The sequence below is a fragment of the Falco naumanni genome, chromosome 7, assembly GCF_017639655.2.
Source record: "Falco naumanni isolate bFalNau1 chromosome 7, bFalNau1.pat, whole genome shotgun sequence".
NCBI lineage: Eukaryota > Metazoa > Chordata > Aves > Falconiformes > Falconidae > Falco > Falco naumanni.
In genome coordinates, this window is record NC_054060.1 from 43362708 (window position 1) to 43383412 (window position 20705).

Consider the following 20705-nt stretch of genomic DNA (forward strand, 5'->3'; position numbering starts at 1 on the left):
GCCAATAATTCCACTGGATGATTATGGGACTATCCTTTCCCATGCTAGTAAACATAAAAAAAACCTGCTCTTCAGCAAAACTATTTAAAAACTTAGTAGTTTAGGCAGTAAAGAATTAAGGATGCACACAAACTTTGCAGTGACCATGCTCTTCTGGCCAGGAGAGTATGCAATGAAATCCTTCCTCAACACTGAGGCGCATTTATTCAGAACAGCTTTACTCAATTTTATCAGAGCATTTTTTAAATTTTTTTTCTGCAAGAAGCCCACAGTGCCAAATTCAGGTATCTAAAGCCGAAGTTCCTTGGCATGGAAAATGTGTCTCTGGGTGTCTCTACCACTGGAGTTTGGAAACCTTGTGGCCGTTCTGTGAACACTAAAAGCAAGGTTTAACGTCCTAAAGTCCATATATAAACTCTTGGTTTGCCTACACTGTATTTATTTTCCCACCCACACTCCATTTCATACAGGATAGAAGACTTCACCTGAAACCAGAGAAACCGAAGAAAGTGGTACAAAGAAAAAAATTAATGTTACAAAGAGCTTAACCTATTTATTTTGGTTCTGGTCAGAGTTGAGCTATGACTGAAGGTACTCAGTTCAGTTGTTTGAACTCAGCAAAAAATTAAGCAGTTCAGTTCTAATGATCACACACATATACATTACAGCTAGCTGTTCTCCGAACAAGATTCAGCCCATACACCACCCCCATAGGCAAGTACATGAGTATTTTACTCATTACCAGTGAGTATACACCATCAAATACAGCATTTCAGAACTTTAAATACTATTAGTTGTCTGTGACTGATTATCTAGATATAATTGTAGCACTGATAGCAGTAGGTAGGCAAGCATGGTTAAGTTCTCAGTTTAATAGCAGCTACTGTATTTCTCTGAGTTTATGTTACCAAAAGGTGACTGGCTAGTACCGTATTCTTCAACAGATCTTTAAAAAGATTTAAGAATTCCACAAGCTTTTATGTTGTTTTACAGGTCAAGTTGAGTTTGTTACAGCTTCATCAGACAAGGGCTGTGAGGAGGAACTATTTGTTTAAAAATCTTTTCATTAGACACTCTCAGGCTTTTTCAAAGTAATTACTGCAACATGCTTCCCAGAACTTCATTATGTTAGGTGTTTTACATGTTAAAGATGTAACTTATTTCAGCCTCTGGAAAGGAATCCCCAGCAGCTGAACAAGCTGAACGTGAGTAAGAGTGAAGGTGTAGGAGGTGAGAAATAGAACTGGAGATAGAAAGGGAAATGCAGTTCAAACACAGGACACAATCTTTTTTATAAACATTATTTTTTAATCAAGGGAAGCTTGTGATCTGTCAGCATCAGCTAATTTCTCCCTAAACACTAAAACTGTAAATGATAACAGCTGCTGCTATGTTGAGAACAACCATTCAACACATTCCTGAGAGTCTGCATCAGCACATCAGGCCAAGACCCAACCACAAAGCACAAGTACTGGAAGCATTTTAAAAACCAGACAAAAAACTTGGCAGTCAACAGATGGCAAGCGAAGAACAATTAACTCCCAAATTTGTATTCCACAGAAAACCGAATGCACAAACTGCAGAGCTAGTGGCATTTTTAAGTTTAGGAATATTAAGTATGTGCAATAGCAGTCCACCAGGGTAGCGTGGCCGAGCGGTCTAAGGCGCTGGATTAAGGCTCCAGTCTCTCCGGGGGCGTGGGTTCGAATCCCACCGCTGCCAGAAATGTTTTCACTGTCCAACTCTATTCAAGGTCTTTTCCAACCTGAACGATCCTATGATTCAAAGCCTTAACTTCTACCAGAGTGTCATTAACTTTGTGATCAAAATGCATGAAACAACCCGAAGAAACAGAACTATCAGAAATTGGCAGTATTAAATTGTCAGGCCAATAGCTAGAGCATACTGTCTCTCGAAGTCTAAGAATGCTCAGTTATGTTTCAAAGCACTATCTAGTTTGTACTCTATTTTTAATTGCAAACAAACTTCAGAAAATTCAGTTTCTAAAAATGTTAAGTCTATTCCCAGTCCTCCATTATTTTCATGTAAGACTAATATGCCACATAGGATGTTAAAACCACACTGAACCAACAAAACCCCTGACAACTGGACCAAGTTATCAAAGTAGTAATTTTAACGCAGAATTAACTGCAGGGCATATACACAAGATAAGCATTGCAAAATATCAGATGACTGCGTGTACATAAAACAAGTACTAATATTTGTGTCTCTGACTACCACCTAGTTATCAGGTGTCCCTGCAGTCACTTTGCAGTGTAATGAAAGACAGACACAGTCCCTTTCCCCACTTTGCTCCCATATACACCGTATCATGCGACTACTGACAGGTGACTTTTTTTTTCTGGTTGCCAGCCTGCACAATTAAGCATCAATATTAAGGAAACAGAGAGGAAAAGAACTGAGTGCTCTCTTCAAAAATATGTATTGCTACACATTATTCATGCAAGTTTTAGATGAGCTTCAATTAAGTTGTCTTCCAAGAGGTCTGAAGCTCAAACATAAGACTGTCTCATACACACTGGCATATTTTACTACACCCACCTGTATATGAGCACATATTTATATGCTTTCTATAAATTTACATAAGACAAAAGTTGTGAGGTCTGTAGAGAAAGCACTGTACTTACAGAAAGTATCTTTATATTGCATACATTGTCATTATGGCATTTGACAAAAATCAAACTAAATTATCACAACTTGCAACATTAGAATTGTTTCTCATGCATATACACTTCTGTCAATTCTGAATGAACAACTTCCTCATTCACTTGTTGAAAAACAACCTAACCTATTACGTACCGCTTTGTTAAAAAAAAACAAAAAACAAAAACACCAAACCAGCACGCCAGACTCAGTGGGTGAGAACATCATTTGTCACAGATTTACATCTGGATCTGTTTCTTCATATTTATACTTGCATCTCATGTGTGCTTTTGTCCCTCCACTCACTACCCTCTCAACCCAAATGATACAGAAGAAAAATAGAGAACAGCAGTAAGAATGATCAAACAATCTCTACCCTAGGAGCAACAGGCTAAGGACTCTTCAGCCTACAAACAGCTAAAGTCTGCAGAAAGAGTGGTGTGGAAAAGGTGATCACAGACCACATTGTTACCGTCTTTCAATGCGAAAAGGAAAAACCATCAAATTAAACCAATTCTCACAACACTCTGCTTCATGTGACATTAAGTTGTTCTAGCCGAGTTCCACATGTTGCGAATGCTAAAAGCTTACAGGCATTTAAGAGAATACATGAGATGCTTGCAAAGGAGGCTTCTAAGTCAGGAAGTCTTCAGGGATAAACTACTGCATACGTGGCTGACCACTGTACTTTTCTATAAGCATCTGCTTTTGGTCAGAGTTTTGAGATATTCCTTTGATATGACAAAGTTAAGCTTTCTTCTTCCCCAACAACGGGTATTTTAAAGTAACCACTGTGACAAAAAGGGAAAGATCTGGGGGCTTGGCTCTATCATTTATAATGCGCAATGTATTTTCCTCAGCCAGGTCCTAGCCATTTATGCCCATTTTAATTCAAAACTTCACTGACTGTCCGTCTCCATAGGCTCTGGTTCCATAACCTGGCCAAATGCACGCTATCCCAATGTGATCCTACACTCACCTCCCTGCTCTCTGCCCCCTTGAACCTGCCCTTCCTATTGCTTCCTTGCATTAGCAATCAACTCATCATTTTGTGCTGGTTCATGGAACAACACCTGAAAACTTGTGCCATTTGGTTTTGGCCAGTCCAATCCAAGCTGGTTTAAAGCACAAGAAATGCCAATAAGCACCAGTGCCAGTACAACTAAGGCAATGAAGACAGCCATGCACAGGCTGGTGTCATGGTACAGCCAACTGTTGATGCAGTTCCATGTGATAAGGTAGGTTGGAATCTGGCTTCTCAAACGTCTCAAAGGAACAGACTAGCTTAGGTGTTTAATTCTCTAACAGACTGATCTGCTGAGTGAAACAGGTACAGCAACCTACGTGTCACCAGAATGTGATCTTGAGTTGCAGTAAAGCTTCACTATATATGTATTCTTCCTAGGCTGAGAGTCTAAGCCTGCAGCAGTTGTAGGTTTAAGAGAGGCCTCGAACAAACAAAAATGATTGCCACAATCCCAGTCTTGTCAGCATCCTTTCTGCAAATCTGAACTTGCCCTACAACTACTCAGCAAGATCAAGATCTTGGCTAGGTTTGTATGAGTAACTTTTGTGTTTTGATCTGCTGTATGTATAGAAATGAGATTATTTTACTCTTATGAGTAACTAACTACAATCCTGCTGAAGGCTCCTTCTGTACTGGATATTGTTACAAAATTTCCACAGCCTTTGATGACAAAGGATGGCCCAGTAGACAAAATCCTCATCTCTAGCAGTTAATGACACCTTTGACAGAATGATTTTTGACAGATTTCTCAAAGGTCAGATCCTATCACTATAAAGTCTAATGCAGAGTATCATTAGACAGAAACACAGCCTTAGAACAGGTTATCTCAAGTTATGGAAGCTAAATTAACTGTCACCTAAAGATATTTGGAACCACCTTCTTTAAATGCTGGCTCCTAAAGCTGCATAAAGGAAAAACTGCCAGAGGTATTGGTGTCTACTAAAACATTACAAATGTATTTAATTAATGGAAGACATGTCACTAATGACAGCAGTTTGTATAGATATACCTCAGGAACTCTTATCTAGCATGGGCACCACTAGTACATAACATAATACTTACCTTGGCTCTCTAGTAGCTCCATTTCTTGGACAGTTTTGCCAATTTTTTTCTGAACTCCATTGCTATAACCATCAACTGGCAATTCTCAAGAAACAAACATCTTGGGTGCATTAAGCTATTTCTGGTTTTCAGATAAAAGATTGTTATGCATGCATCATAAAGGTAAGTTTACAATGCAATAAAACACCAGCCATTCAAATTCTTGATGGCAACAGTTAATTTGTTTCCAGCAGTACTTAAATCACTTGGTGTTGGTGATTGATCTTGCCAATATGTATGTTTCTTGCACTCTGAAAAGCTGTTTGGGTCCCAAACAGCCTCACTCTACCCCCTCCAATTCTGCTTATTTACACTTCTATAACTATGTTAAGGGTACAAGTGGAAGTTCAGTTTTGAGAATAGTGGCCCCTAGCTTTTGCATTTGACACTGACTATATTTAATATGTTGTGTTTATTTTCAACTTTAAAAAGAAATTACAAAGCAGCACAGAAACTGTATTTTCTCAAGAAGAAAAAAATTGTCATGAAAAAGGTGGACACTCTCAAGACGAAAACTAGAGCTTCATTATTGCTGTAAGGTTGACTGCTACACAAGTGTTACATAAGAGCACAATAACACTATTAAGAGTCTTAAAGCCTGAAATCTTTTTCTAGGGGAAAATCACAACAATCAGTAGGGAGCAGTGGAATAAACTGAGAACAGACAAATCCTACTCCTGTAATTAATATAATTCTACCTTACAGGCACACTGTACAAGATTACAGTTCCTGCTCCCAGTGTATGAAATTATTAATTCTTCCTCCTTTTTGCTACTACAAACAATAAAACCAAAATAAACATTTTTTCATCTGCTTACTTAATAGTCAAGTTTTCAGCAGTGGCCCTTCACACTGCAGGAAGTTTTCACACTACTTGCTGTTTCAACTAAATAATATAAAGCTATATAGTAATAGGTTAATTTGATCTTTACCTGAACATAGCAGGGATTAGAACAGGACCACCCCGACTATCTTTGCCAAAACACTGATTAAAAGGAAAAACCAGAATGTCAGAAGTCGAGGATTCTCACACATTTAAAACCCACATTCTCTGTGGTTCATTTCATGAACAGATTTAGAGTGAGCGTATGACTAGAGTGCAGTAAAAACTGCTGAAAAGCCTTTAAGATTCAAAGCAATGCAACCACCCTCCCACACCAAGAATTATCTCTAGTCCCTAAACAGAGGTTTGGCAAAGGAGGGAGAAAAGAGGTTAAAATTTTGCAGTGTTTCAGTAGAACTTTTTCTCTTGTTACAGCAGACCCAGCCAATGTCTTTTTTGCCTCTCACCCTGATGACCACAAGGCATAAGCTTCATTAGGAACTGTTTACCCAAAAGTATTTACCAAACTGTTCTTACAGTTCTCATTACTATTAGAGTACTCGTATTGGACTTATAGCAGAATGTATCTCTAAACTTTCTTGCATAAACCAGCCTGCAGACTTCTGCTAAAAGCTGGAGCAGATGCTTAATAAGTATCCAATGTGTTCTTAATCATCAGTAAACTTAGCTTAGACACTGCATTTAAGTTTTGGTTATTTTGATGCAACAAGAATAAAAATACACTTCTATTTTTAATAATTCTCAATCTCTTAAATGACTAGGTGGATTTTACTCCAACTGCTAAGACTGAACTACAAGCAGAAACAATTTTGGTCTAACACACCTAGAATGATAAAAAAGTCATTAACAGCAGAAAGGTTAACTAGTTTGCAAATAGGGTAAAGGCTTCAGATTGCTGAAATTTTCTAAGGTTCAAGTGTTTCAGAATCTTTTATATTTCTGGTAAGTTAAATGCTCCTGAACAAATAATTCTGTTCATCAAAATTATATTAGAATGAAACTGAGTTATAGAAAACCTCACAACAATGAGATCAAAGGCATTAAGACTTACAGTTTTAGGCACAGGGAAGAAAAATCAAGATCTTTTTACATAGGTTTTGGCCCTCTGAAAAATATTCTGGTGATGCCCCCTCCTCTGCTCCACATGCAAGAAATCTCGTGTAGAATGCAAGCAAGATTCAGAGTGGAATGCAAGCCAAACATTCTCACAAGGTTTCAGTTTGGTTTTGTTGGGGTTTTTTTGGGGGGTGGCCTTTTTTCCTGTTTGGTGGGTTTTTTTTTTTCCTTAAAGCGAAAGTTTGGCGGATTGCTCAGATCTGAAACACATACAGTCAACTCTTGGCAAAGAGACTAACTCAATTATTCCTGATTTTCTATCTATTTGAAGTGTGTTTTCCAGAACTAGCAATGCATGGGAAGTCCAGGGTCAAAACAGGAATATTGAAATTATTTAAAATTACTGTACAATCTGGTGATCAGTTATGTTAATACAAAAAACTTCATTCATTAAGCACAATCACATCAGTACTGTATGTAAAATCTTTGCTTGACAGCATCCAGAAATAACAGTAGCCAGCTTAGAGCATTATTTTACCTCTTGATGTCAGCTGCTGTTATAAGTAAAGTCTTTTTGCACAAATTTTTTCCTCAGTGCTTCATTATTCTGTTATTAATAGCTGTTTACACAAGTGATGTTTGCTTTTTTCAGAGCACAGCGATATCAAAACCAATGCTTTCTACTATAGGAAGTTGTTGGATTTTTTTCTTGTTTCAGTCTCTGATCAATGCATTTTCTCTAAGTTTTCCTCCGCATAAAAACCATGCTGGAGAACAATGTCTGAAATTGTCTCTAATGTTCAGAGCATCAGAGACCACACTGCTACATCAACTCCTTAATAAATGTTAAAGGAGTTGTTTACAGAAGTAATGAGTTCTTTAGATACAGCCAGAAACCATCAATCATAATATCGTGATCTTAGGAGACTACAGTTATACAGTTACAGTAGGTATCTTTTATTATCATAATATTAGTAAATTTTCATTTGGGAGTACATCACTAGTCAACAGAAGTGAAACGTTATATGAATATCTATGAATATTATCTAGGAGAGATGTATTCATAAAAAATATTTTTAAGGACTTATAGCATACTAACATTTCAGAGAAACTTCCAATTTCTCCTCTGGAAAAGAAGAAATTCCACAGGAACGAGTTTGAATGGTTTCTCATCATAGATTAACTGCTGTTGGTAACATTTTGGTACTAACAGGTTCACCAGAGAGAAGGAGGTATCAACAACAGGAACAAGAAGCTCACATCCCCACTATCGGGCAGTAGATCCAAGTACGACAAAAACAATCTAAACAAGAGAAGGAAGCTTTTTGTTTTCGATACAATGCACAATTAAGTCACAGGACTCACTAGCACAGGATTCTGTAGAGGGCTAAAAACCAGCAAGAGTAGTTTAATAAGGAACTTGATGTGTTAAGAGAATAAACAGTGTTGTAGGTACTAGCCATCATGGTCTGGATACAATTTTTATCCTAGAAAGCCTTTAAAATAAATCATAGGGAACATATACTAAGAGATATTACATACATACTGTTATACCAATCCCCATGGCACCTGCCACAACTGCACTAAGACTAGACTACAAGGTAGATGGACCTTAGTTACCATGAAAACCTTTCACGTCTCCCAGTCCTCTGCTTCACACTAGAATAATAGTTACTTTGGGTCATACTTGTCTTCTACATACCGAGACTGCTGTCATAGGCATGGAAGATACAGTCCTTCAGCTTTTAAATAGCCTTTTATGAAGATGTTCTTGGAGTTGTATCAGAGATTTTAGAAGACACATTTGAGAACTCAAAAGCAAAAAGTTTGAGAAAAGTCACATGGCTTTGCAAATGCATTTCAGGGAAAGAGCAAGAACAGCAATCAGTGCAACATTAAGAATTGTTTTTCAAATTACAACCCAGACACATCACTTCAATGTGAATATGCACTCAGCCTAGTTTTAAGAAGCACAGAATAGATTTGATCATCCTTTTCAGCAACGTTTAGTATATGTTACAATTTCAAAATATTTTTGTAATTTCAGTAACACAGAGTCAGATCAATACAAAATCCATACTTGCTGCGTAGGAAAAAAGACTGTTTCTATTTTAAAGAAAACCTTGTATAAACTCCACTTGCTATCAGCTTTCTAACCCAGAAATACAGAACCTAATAATTAGATTATTCAGTCATATTTGTACTCATCAATATTTGCATATTCTCAGTACACTCCAGGATTTATACTTCAACTATGAACTCACAAATGCTGAAGGCAAGAAAAGGACTCCGAGTTCATAAGAACGGATCATCAACTGAGTGCCGTTTTTCTCCAGCGCTCCCCAAGCTGCCTTAGATAGATTGGCACTGCAAAGAGAAACAAAGCATTTCAGTGAGGCATAATCTTCATGGCAGAAAATGTTTAAATACCACAGTTGTACCAATGCACTTCTGATTGAAGTGAAGCTTTACTGCTAGAACAGTTTTTTCATGAGAAGTGATCTGGGTGTTATTCCTTATTGCTATTTTTATAGCACAGTGGGAACAGCAGAGACAATATGTAGAAGGGTGTTCGTACAACACATGGATAATTATAGAAGTCTATGCCATACAGATCTACAAGACAAATTCAGCCTTTTGAATCTTCCCTGCACATTTCAAAAAAGGAGGTTGATACTGGTAAATAGCTTGTTTGATGACTTTGGAAGATTAAAGGCTAGCTCAATTACGACTACCTACATTATAATACATTTAGTACAAAGCATTTTTGCAAGTGTTAAACAGTATCTTTTGCTCCTGGCATTTTGTTCTTTGATATATTTATGAAAACAAATATTAGAGGTATTCTTGTTTTAATGTGTTATTCAGTACCATGATGTAGATAATCCTTCATCAGTATCTGCTATGAAGTGTATCAATTTGGGAGTCAAAAAACCCCTGCAATTCTGTTGTCAAGACCTACTTCTACAGCAAAGCACAAAGCTTAAACACTACATTTAAACTGAGAGACATACTGCATGCTTCTTTGATAGTATCAAATGATGGATTAGAAGAAACATGAGAAAAAAATAAAAGTGACCATGAATTTCTGAATTAGGTGGACTCAGCATCGCATCTGAATAACTTAAAACCTTTAAAAGCACCTTAATCACTACTATCATTGCAGGCAACTGTATTGATCAGCGATGAAATTCGGAAAGACAGAATATAAGAGTAAGGATGCAGAGACCATCGCCTACAGCATATAGGTTTGCACAAAAATCAGTTTTGGCAGAACTGAAACATCTGTATTTTTCATTCACAGTAAGACATTCTCCCCTCATGTCAAGAAATTTCTTGCTCCCTCTTTTGGCTTTAAAAAATAACAACAGAAATACAAAGCTAGACTTCAAGCTAGACAGCTGAACAGCTCAGTCTAACAAAAGGTCATATGCCAAATACTAGGTATCTACATGTTTCATAATAAGGCAGCACAAGTATAACTTTGGCTTAATACACATCTGTTTCGTACAAACCAGCACATTCAAGTGCAGCATGTGTTAAAGAAATTTAACCCAAGGTTTAAAAATACTTATCACTTCAGTTGATGCTGAACGCCCAAATTGGTAGTTACAGCCCAGACAAGATTTTGGTGACTGCTGCCAACAGTTCCTGACTTAATTTCAACCTGCAGCCCTCAAAGGGGCAATAAAATGAAGAAACATTAAATATGGACAAAAATTCTTATCACTACTTGTAATAATATTATGAGGATTATGGCAGTAATTCACCTGGACCTGCAATTGACAAGAACCTTATATATGACTTTTTTTTTTGTGAGAGGTGTATGGTTAGTTGTTTACCTTGTAACTAAGAACCATGCAATCTTCTGGAAGTCAGGAGAGAGTCTCATGTATGTCTTAATGTGAGGCATAGCATGACTTCGACCCGAGACTTCTGCTGACCATTTACTAGAAAAAGAAAAGGAATTGTTTTCATATATAGTTTTATTTTAAGGCCTTAAAATTACCATACTACAGTGCCATGTTTTCAGTGATATTACCCTACACTTGTTGCATTTAGTCTCATTTCCCCTACAGAAAGGCTGAAAATGCTTTAACTGAATTTTTATCCCGAAATCTGATCTCAATAGTAGTCACAGGGCAGGATTTCTTTTTTCTTAACAAAGCAACCTTTTTCCTCAGGGTATCAGCTCTCCTAACAAGGTTTTCCACTCCTCCACTCCAGCTAGTACTCAAGAAACTGAGTCCAAACTTCCAGCCAGTATTTCTTCTTTGAAGACTACCAATGGTTATGCATTTAAACAAAGGAGCTTAGGAACAAGTTAAATCTCACAAAACTCCTCAAGCTTATTAAAATTTGTTACACATGAAGTAAAGGCAGGGAGCAACGAATGAATTCTTGATACTGCCCTTCTTCCCTTTTCTATGCCCCTAAGCCACTGAGAAATTTGGGGGCTTTAGAGAATAGAGCTTGTATCTATATGTATATATAAAACTAGTTTAAAACAGCAAGCCATTGCTGGGGTAGTTCAGCATCAGTGTTACAGATCTGAACTGTAAGCAAGCAGTAAATATATGTACATAACTGAAGGGTACATAATCATGGTAGTATTTAGAAGCATTTTCCATTCGCAGCTCTTAGGTCTGACTCAGTCAGGAAGGAGGCTTTTAAATACACCTTCCTCCACCCAGAGACTTCTTTCCTCAGTTTGGAATATAATAGGCTCTGGTTTTGCGTTTCTTTAATTCAGCGTTCTCCTCTAAAAAGCAAATCAAAAAAGAATCAATCAGCTCTGAAAAGCCCTCCTAAGTGAACTGCGTTCATTTAAAAGCTTAAGATGACTGAAGTGGAAAGGCTGGAATTATTTACCGAGGTTGACTTTCAGGACTAACTTGCACATAGCTAAGCCAAGAAGCTTTGCCGTTCAGGGGTCAAGACCTACTTCAAGAACCCCATCCTGTGATGAAGGAAAGAAAACTGTTGCTGAGAACTGGTCCTGTATTCCTAAATGGCAAGAGCTGAAACACTGTATGCATGTTTGAAGCAAACAAGACATCTTTATATTTTGTTGCAAGCCACACTGAAGTCTGTTTCTGAAGGACAGACTAAGATATACATGATACAGAAACTTGTAAACTAAACTTGTGTTCCCCTACAGAACTCCACACTTTCCATACATACAGAGTATAGGGCTATACCATAACTCAAGAATTCTTGTTAACAGCTTTTATCTCACAACTGACAGTTGAGGCAAACATTATCTATGAGTTTAAAGCACAAAACCCCCTGGGTAACTCCAGCAACATTGTAAAAATGAAAGCCAGGAAAAACAGTAGAATTGGGAACTCAACACAGACTTTCTTTAGATCTATCTTGCTGCCTTACTCAGGGATAAAACTCCTCCCACTATTAACTGCAATAATTTTGAGCTACTGTCCCCGTCTACTGCCTTTCTGCCTCCTTATCTTTGACAGATACAATTAAGTACTGTGTTTTAGCAAGAGTACCACCACTTCTCTTCCATTTACTAGCTACAGTAATCTAATTGCAGTTAGTTTCAATTATAAACTGATTGAAACTGGTATTCCAGAAAGTTAAAATCAGAAAAGGGAGCATCTATTTTGGCCATATTTTCTTTGTAGGACAGCACAAATACGTAAAGACAAGAAGGGAAAAGAAAGCGACTATGTTCTCCAACTGGTTTTGGGTTTATTTTTTCATTTGGTTAGTTGGGGTTTTTTTTAAGTCATTACCCCATTGAGAAACTCAGATGCTTTTAGTAAAAGCATTATTAACAAAGAAGTATTTAAGAAATGTTTTCTCTTCAGCCTAAAAGCTTATCTCCAGACTACATAATGACATTATAAACCAAAAGAACTGGAAGGGGTTTCAGATGGGTACGATATCACATTTAATTTATTCTTAATACAGCTAAATTTCAATTTCACTATGGAACTTTCCTGGCGTTATTTTAGGAAAAAAAAAGCCAAAACAGATTACAAAAACCCTAAAGTAAAATTCAAGAAGTTGCAGAGCATATGTCAGTATAACAATTTCAGGCTACTTCTAGCCAAACTGACTTAACACATTTTAAGCAGTAAACTTTTCATCAGAATGCAGCTGGCAGATGATGTACACAGGACTGATCTCATGTTGCAGTAAACCTCAGGCATGTTCAGTCTCAAGATAAATACCGTTAATTAAATGAAACTAGCTTTGATAAATCTTACGGAGCAAAACTACAGCTTGAGGTATGTTGGTTTGTTGGTTTAGGGTTTTTTTGACAGTTAGAGGTCATGGTACCATGTAAACTAAAAGCTCAAGTGTGGGGTAAGGAAAAGGAACTAACAAAAGCGGCAATTAACAAATCATTACGCACTGCAAATCTCTCCTTATCAATTAGCAATACTGAAAGGAAAAAACAGCAACCCTATCAGAGAGAAAACTGAGCAAATTGCACCATTTACACAGTAGCTAATCTAACAAAGCGATCTAGTAATCATTTGCTACAATCAGAAAAGTAAAATCAACATTATGTTTAGTTACCTAATTCTTCTGAGAAATTACAGTTCAGAGCTGCATTATAGGTTAAATAGACTCAGCCAGCAGAAGAGACAGAAAAGCAGCCCACACACATTACAAAAACTGTTTGCCTGGGGCAGAGGTTCTACCTCTTTGGGTGAGACTACAGGACACCACTTTCCAAATCCATTACTCTCTCCCTGCTTGTAACAAGGAGCTATTCCTTCTATTTAAAACAGCCCTTTTGTTGCCAGAGCAGGACCCTAGTATGCCCAATGAGACAGGTATGTGGGTGTTTTCTCATTAAACAGGAATAAATCAATGAATGATCTCATCAAGTAACATTCTGTACACTAAATAAGAGACTAACTGAAAAAAGCTATATTTTTCTTCCAACAAGATTCTCATGAAGTATATATAGAAACTGAATTAAAACTGTATGAAGACCCCCAGTTTTACTGTCTCCTCACTTTTTTAATCATAACTGAACAATCTTGAATTCTTGAACATCTTTGTAGCTTTCTTCCTTGCCGAATGTGCTCAGAGAGCACACTTCAAAGGCAGGAGAAACAAAGCCTCACATGCTTTCTGTTCCAGTTCCATTCCTTGGACATGGATCAGCAAGGCTCACAGCAGCAATCATGTTCACTCCAGAATGGAGAATGCTCTCTGCCACTAGCAATTGTATTCTCAGCCCTCTGAATATATACACAACTTTACACGCTATTACTTAGATATGGGGAAAGTATCTTACCAGAGCAACTCCCACCTGGAAAAATTAAAAGTTTCTGCTGAAAGGAATGGGGAGCTGTGGTCTTATAAGAGGTTACCAAATTTTTTTTTTTTTTTTTTTGATCTGTGCAAAACAACTTTTCCCATTGTTCTCAAAACATGCTTAAGTTTTTAAAAATTCAGCCTCAGGGAGACATCTGGCATGGAATGTGCTAGATTTAGAATTTGGCAAAATTAGTAGCATGTGAAAACAGAATTCTTAATGGAAAACGTCAGGCACCTTTAAGAGAAGATATTACCATGAGAGACTGAGAATTTTTGCACTCAAAAAGAACCCAAACGCAAAAGCCTTCCTAACCCTGTTGTGGCTCACTTGAAATCCTGTTAATACTGATGCGTAAGTGGGAAAGTGAAATACAACTGTCAAAAAAAAAAAAAAGAAATAAAGAAGAGTAACATTATTCCAGTTCAGAGAAGGAAAGCTTAAATACAGAATCCAAAGTCTGGTAGTGGTCTACATTAGCAACAGGTAATTTTTACAGGTAAATAGCATGTTTTGACTGTTTTAGAGATAAAACCAGCAGATAAAAAACTATCAGCTTTTCTTTTAAGGAGTTGAAGAATATCATACTCCTGAATGCTTCCCCTTAATTTGCTTTTGAAACTCAAACATTACAGCATTGTAAGTTTAAACATACAGTCTAAGGAAAAAAAGAAAAACAAACAACAAAGCATTGAGCTCTACTTACTGAAAATAGGAATGTAACCACAGCTGTTTCTGTGCTGTCTGTATACTGTATGGAAGCGAGCCACCAGCTTAAGGAAAAAATAGAACATGTACATTTGTTTTTTGAAAGACATACTAGAAGCAGCTTATTCCTCCAGATGCTTGCTATCTATATTATCTTCATTGCTTATTTTCAGAAAATGGTTAAATGCTCCAGTAATATAAACTAGTATGTAGTTGGATGGGGATTTTTTCCTCATTCTTGTAGTTTAAGAAGTTTTTAAACACTACACAGCAGATTTACACTAAGAGAAACAATATACAAGCTATAGAATTAAGTACTTTTATAAGACAGATATTTATGGGTAATTTTTTGTTACAATACCACTTGATATCAACAAATCAGAATCATTACTCATACAAGCTAGAGGGAATAAAACAGGCAACTTTCAGAAAAACCCCAAAACAAAGTAGACCACCAAAAAAACATTTTAAAAAGCAAGAACTTCTCTGATGAAATTATATTTGTATTGATTTGGTCTTTGGCTAAGGCACGTTGTGATTTCTCCAAATGGATTTAAAGAAAAGTCAGCCATGGCATACTGAGTTATATTAGTATTGTTTATTACAAACATGATGCAAAACCTACTGCATTCAACCTGTCCTAAAAGATACCATTGAGACCTGTAACAAAAGCTTTACGACTCTCAGGAATGCACTAATTGCACGAGCCCATGGAGCTGTTCCTGTGTACAAATACAGAGTTAAGTAACTCACCAAGTTATTTCACAATGCGAAAGAAATTACAGTAAGAAGTCATTGTACTTCTTACCATTTTTTTTTTTCTAAAAATTTGCTAAACAGATGCTGAGACAAGCAAAAGTATTTCAAAAGACCCTAACTAACATCTATAAATGCACTGGCCACAGTTTCTACATTTGTCCAAACACCACTAAATTCAGATGAAAAAGAGAGCTGAAAGCATGCCTGCTAGCCATGTGTTCAAATTCTACCAATTGTTAGAAGAGTTCAACAACGACTCCACTTCATACTACACAGGAGCACAGGTATTCAGCTTGGAACAGGAACACGTGTTTATGAATTCACCAATGCCAAAGAATCACTGAATTGTTGAAGCTGGAAGCACCCACTGGAGATCACCTAGATTAACTCCCTGCTCAAAGCAGGGTCAAACAGAGCATATTGCTCAGTACAGCGTCTTGTCAGGTTTTGAATATCTCCGAGAATGGAGACTCTACAACCTCTCTCTCCCAGCAACTTTAAACATCAGAAAACATTTTTGCTGTAAGATTACACTGGAATCTCCTTTATCTCAATTGATGTCCACTGCCTCTTGTTTTTTCACCAGTCAGCATGTGAAGAATCTGCCTCTACTTTGCATCTTCCTATCAGGTATTTATACACATTATCAGATCTCCCAGGAAAGTTCTCTTCTCCAGGCTGAAGAATTACCCAGCTCTCTCAGCCTTCCCTTGATGCTCCAATCCCTTATTCATCTTTGTGGCCTTTTGCTGGGTTTGGGTTCAGTATGTCCATGTCTGTCTTGTACTGGGAAGGCAACAACTGGACACAGCACTCCAGATGTGACCTCACCAGTACTAAATAGAGGGGATGGGTCACCCCACAGCAAAGTGCTTCCTAATGTAGCCCAGGATGCTGTTGGCCTTCTTGCCACAGGAGAGAATTGCTGGCTCATCTTCAGCTATGTGACCAGCAGCACTCTCAGGTCTTTCCCCAGTCAACCCTCAACGTGTACCTGGAGTTATTCTTGCCCCAAAACAGTACTTTGCATTGCTCTCTTTGAACTGCTCAACATTCTTGTTGGCCCATTTCTCTAGCATGTACAGCCCCTCTGAATGGCAGCACAGTCATCTGATACATCAACCGCTCCTCCTGAGTTTCTATCATTTGCAAACTCACAGTGTATACTCTGCCCCCACCATCCAGGTCATTAATGAAGATATTAAATGCCCCAATATCAATGCCTAGCACACACCACCACTACTGGCTGGCCTCCAGCTAGCCTTTGTGCCACTGATCACAACCATTGAGGCCTGGCAGTTCAGCCAGTTTCCAAACCACCTCACTGTCTACTCATCCAGCCTGTACTTCATCAGGTTGTCTGTAATGTGTTAGGAGACTGTGTCAAAAGCCTTAAAGTTAAGACAAACAACATACTGGACACTTCTGTCATTCATCAAGCCAGTCACCTTGTCATAGAAGGACATCAGGTTAATCAAGCATGATTTCTCCTATATAAACGCATGCTGACTAATCCCAATCACTAATCCTCATGAACCTCTTCCAATTGCTTTGACCTTTTGCAGACTAATGAAAGACAGCTTCGCACTGACATCAGCCAGGTCCCTTAGGATGCAAGGGTGCTTGCTTTTGAGAAACAAAAGCTTTGCTGCATCAGAATACTACAGTACTTCTTCCTCTTTCAGGCTGGCTGGGGCTATGCTTTCTATACAAACTATTGACTTTATTAACACAAGCATGAGAGGACTGAACAACTGCATACTGCAATATTAAAAAAATTACTAATGAGTAGTGAAACATCTTATTCTCTATTGTATCTGATGTGCAGGATGGCACTGCAAAGACATCACAAGGAGAACTTGGCACACTCAAACCTGAATTTTCTGTCAAAATGAAAGTATGATTAAGTTAGAACAGTAGGCAAGAGCTGATTTTTCCTTACAGTGACATATGAACATGGTTATACAGACAAACATTTTACAACAATGCCCATAAAGCTTTTTCTATTCAATCACAATAGGAGAGCTAGAGTCAGAGCTCCAGCAACAGTAATAAAATGATTCTACTGCCACCTATTCTACCAGCTTCTCATCAAGATGACAACTTCAGGTTCATTCAAAATCAACCACTGAAGTGATTTTGCAGGACATTATGACCACAAAATGCTAACAAATGGGGGTTCATCTGCTTACCGGGATAGCCTTCCAGACTTTGCCTCACATTGTTCACGGTAGGATAAACCTTGGAGAGGGGTGGGGGTGAGAAAGAATAGTTTTGATGACACAGCTCTAAATACACAAGCTCTCCATTTTCAACCAAAAAAAAAATACCTTGAGGAAAACATTAAAAGCTTCATTTTTCAGAATAAAATGACAATGCAGCTTAAAAGAAGTTGTGTGCCAGTAACACAGGAAGTCTGTAATATTTTTACTGCTTTTGCACAGCTTACCAAAATTAGCTAGCAAGACTCAAACAATCCTGCTTCAACCACTTCCACAGTGTCAAAGTAAGCCCTTAAGAGATGAGTCTAAAATCTCATAAAATACTGTTAAATATCAGCATGCAGGGGCAATTAGCATATGGTAAGGTCGTAGTTTGACAACATTTTCTCCTTGATTTAACAAGCTCCTGCTACAAACTTGTTTCTGCTCATGCCCTTAATTGTGCTAATAACCAAATAACCAGGTTAGAAAATAATTTGGCTTAGGTATTAATCACTCAGGCTTCAGTTACATCTCAGTAGCAGATACAAGACTCAACAGAAGACAAAGATAATATAATGATAATGTAACACTCTAATGTCATACAGATGGAAATTACAGTACGTTTCTATAGTATTCCATATACAAGTTAGTATGTAAACTAAAACACTGAAGTGGCATCCTTATGACTTCACAATGGAAAGTACATCAATGCCTTCCAAAAGGTAAAAGCAAACCAATGACCAAGATTTAAACAACAAATGAACAAGTGTTAAGTAAAGGTCACTAGCATCTAAAAGACATACCAAACGGAGTGGAACATCACATTTAAGGAGAGCTGTCATACTGCTGCCTGCAGCCACCAGGCTCTCCTGGAACTCTGAGCACAGCCATTTGGACCCATCAGCTCCCATTGAACCAATGCTTGAGAACTGTCCAACGACAGGCCAGGATTCTTGTGCTGGTATTGACAAAGCATGCTCTTTCAAAAGCTAGTGAGGGAAATCAAAACATTGTTAGACTTCAACAGGCAAAGAAAACCTTAATTAGTGGTTTGACATTGCTTCCGATATAATAAAGCCCCTATAACTCACTTCTGACAACAAAAGAAATTAACATTCAAGCTATCTAACTTTGCAACAGAGAAGTCACAAGGCTCTCCAAATAAACCCACTTTTCCTTCAAGAGAAGGTCAAACATTGGAAGTTTTATCCAAAAGCACTGAAGCCCACCATTAAATAATGAGTAAAAAGAATACTAGCAGCTCTTCCTAAAAACATGAAACATTAGCTTCAGAAGTCACAGTAAATTAAACAACTAAAACTTTTTATATTTGGTGGTTGTAGGCCATAAAATTCCTCTCATATCCTAAAGTCCCAACTACAATAGAAGCCTACAATAAGATGGGAAAAAGAACAGTTGGAGAGAAAACTGAAATAATCCTTTTAGAGGAGTTCTTTAGCTGTGAATGGAATTTAAAGTCACATTAAAACCAGATGGATATAGACATATATTAAATTGGATGCAGTGGCTACCTTTTCCCCCTGCAGAGGGGATACAAAATTAAGTGACCTCAGTCACTAAAAAAATAATCTTTTCAATCACTGAAACATCTGCCACAAGACCATCTTTATCCTTTACAGGATTTTTCTGGTTTATTTTGCTATCATTCAGTGTCTTGCTAGGCAAAAAAAACCCCATGCCAACAACACATGAGAATGGGCAAGCACTTTACGAGCAAGGGGAGGTCTAAAAGAGTAGACTTTTTTTGGAAAGCACTACGATAAATAGGTATTTTTTGTCACTGAAATTTGGCATGGACAGAATTAGAATGTCACATAAAATTCATGAGGGAATTTCAAATAATGCCACTTCAGCAGGAGGTGGAGGTTGAAATTTCCCCAGTTCTGAGGCACTTAACAGATGATATGAAATAACCTTACCTCATTCTAAACAAATACTGAAAAGGAGCCCCATAAACCTGAGAAATACAGTCTTGTATGAAGATTAAGCATTATGGCTTGCCTAAATAAACATACAATTGTTTAGGTTGGGAAAATGCCTTTAAAATCATCAAGTCCAAACATTAACCTAGGACTGCCAAGTCTAACACTAAATCGCATCCCTATATGCACCCCATCTATAAGTCTTTTAAACACCTCCAGGGATAGTGACTCAACCACTTCCCTGGGCAGCCTGTTCCAATGCTTGACCACCTTTTCTCAGTAAAGAAATTTCACTTAATAGCTGAACTAAATCTCTCCTGGCACCAGTTCAGGCTCTATCGCTTGTTACTTGGGAGAAGAAACCCACACCCACCTCGCTACAACCTCCTTGCAGGAAGTTACAGAGCACACCAAGCTCTCCCCTCAGTCTCCTTTTCTCCAGACTAAGCAGCCCCGGGTCCCTCAGCTGCTCCTCATGGGACCTGTGCTCCAGACCCTTCACCAGCCTCATTGCCCTTCCCTGGACACGCTCCAGCACCTCAGGGTCTGTCTTGCAGTGAGGGGCCAAAACAGGATTTGAGGTGCAGCCTCACCAGTGCCGAATACAGGGGGATGATCACTGCCCTAGTGATCCTAGATCCTTTTACCACTTTAAGACAGGTGTACCCCATCTGTTGCCAACAGACCTGCTATCATGTAAACTGATTCATGATAAAAATACCCAAAATTCTTCAAAAAAAACAAATGGGGGGGGGGGGGGGGATGGTGGTGTTTACAAAACCCAAATAAATCTATGTTCCTAATTATTCAGTTGATTTAAAAAATAATAATTTAAAAAATCAAGATCTTAGAAAGATTAAAGACCTGACTGAACTGATGGCATCACCTACATGCAAATTTGGTGTTAATGTGATATTTTTTTTTGTCAGGTCAATAGGGAAGAAGAAATTGTAATAGCCCTCTACATTTCAGTAAACAAAAGAAGCCTGTTCCCTATGTGCAAGCAAGTCTGTATCAACACATCTTCACTCAGTGAGTGAAGCCTTTGAAAAAGGCTGTATTTGTTTCCCAGTCACAACGTTTTTATGGCGTCATACTT

At 37.9% G+C, this 20705-nt stretch overlaps 1 protein-coding gene and 1 non-coding gene across 2 annotated transcripts in view; one reads left to right on the forward strand and one right to left on the reverse strand.

Moving 5' to 3' along the window:
* The window catches only part of TDP1 (tyrosyl-DNA phosphodiesterase 1), a 44382-nt gene that overhangs the window by 11994 nt on the left and 11683 nt on the right, over positions 1-20705 (reverse strand). Inside the window, exons 10-14 of the mRNA XM_040601532.1 lie at positions 18467-18652; positions 17652-17700; positions 14699-14765; positions 10535-10642; positions 8957-9059 (exon numbers count right to left, since the gene is read on the reverse strand). Of these exons, the coding sequence (XP_040457466.1) occupies positions 8957-9059; positions 10535-10642; positions 14699-14765; positions 17652-17700; positions 18467-18652 (513 nt within the window). The remainder of the gene's footprint in view (positions 1-8956; positions 9060-10534; positions 10643-14698; positions 14766-17651; positions 17701-18466; positions 18653-20705) is intronic.
* On the forward strand, positions 1641-1722 carry TRNAL-AAG. Its single transcript has one exon. It is a non-coding gene; the product is annotated as a tRNA-Leu (tRNA).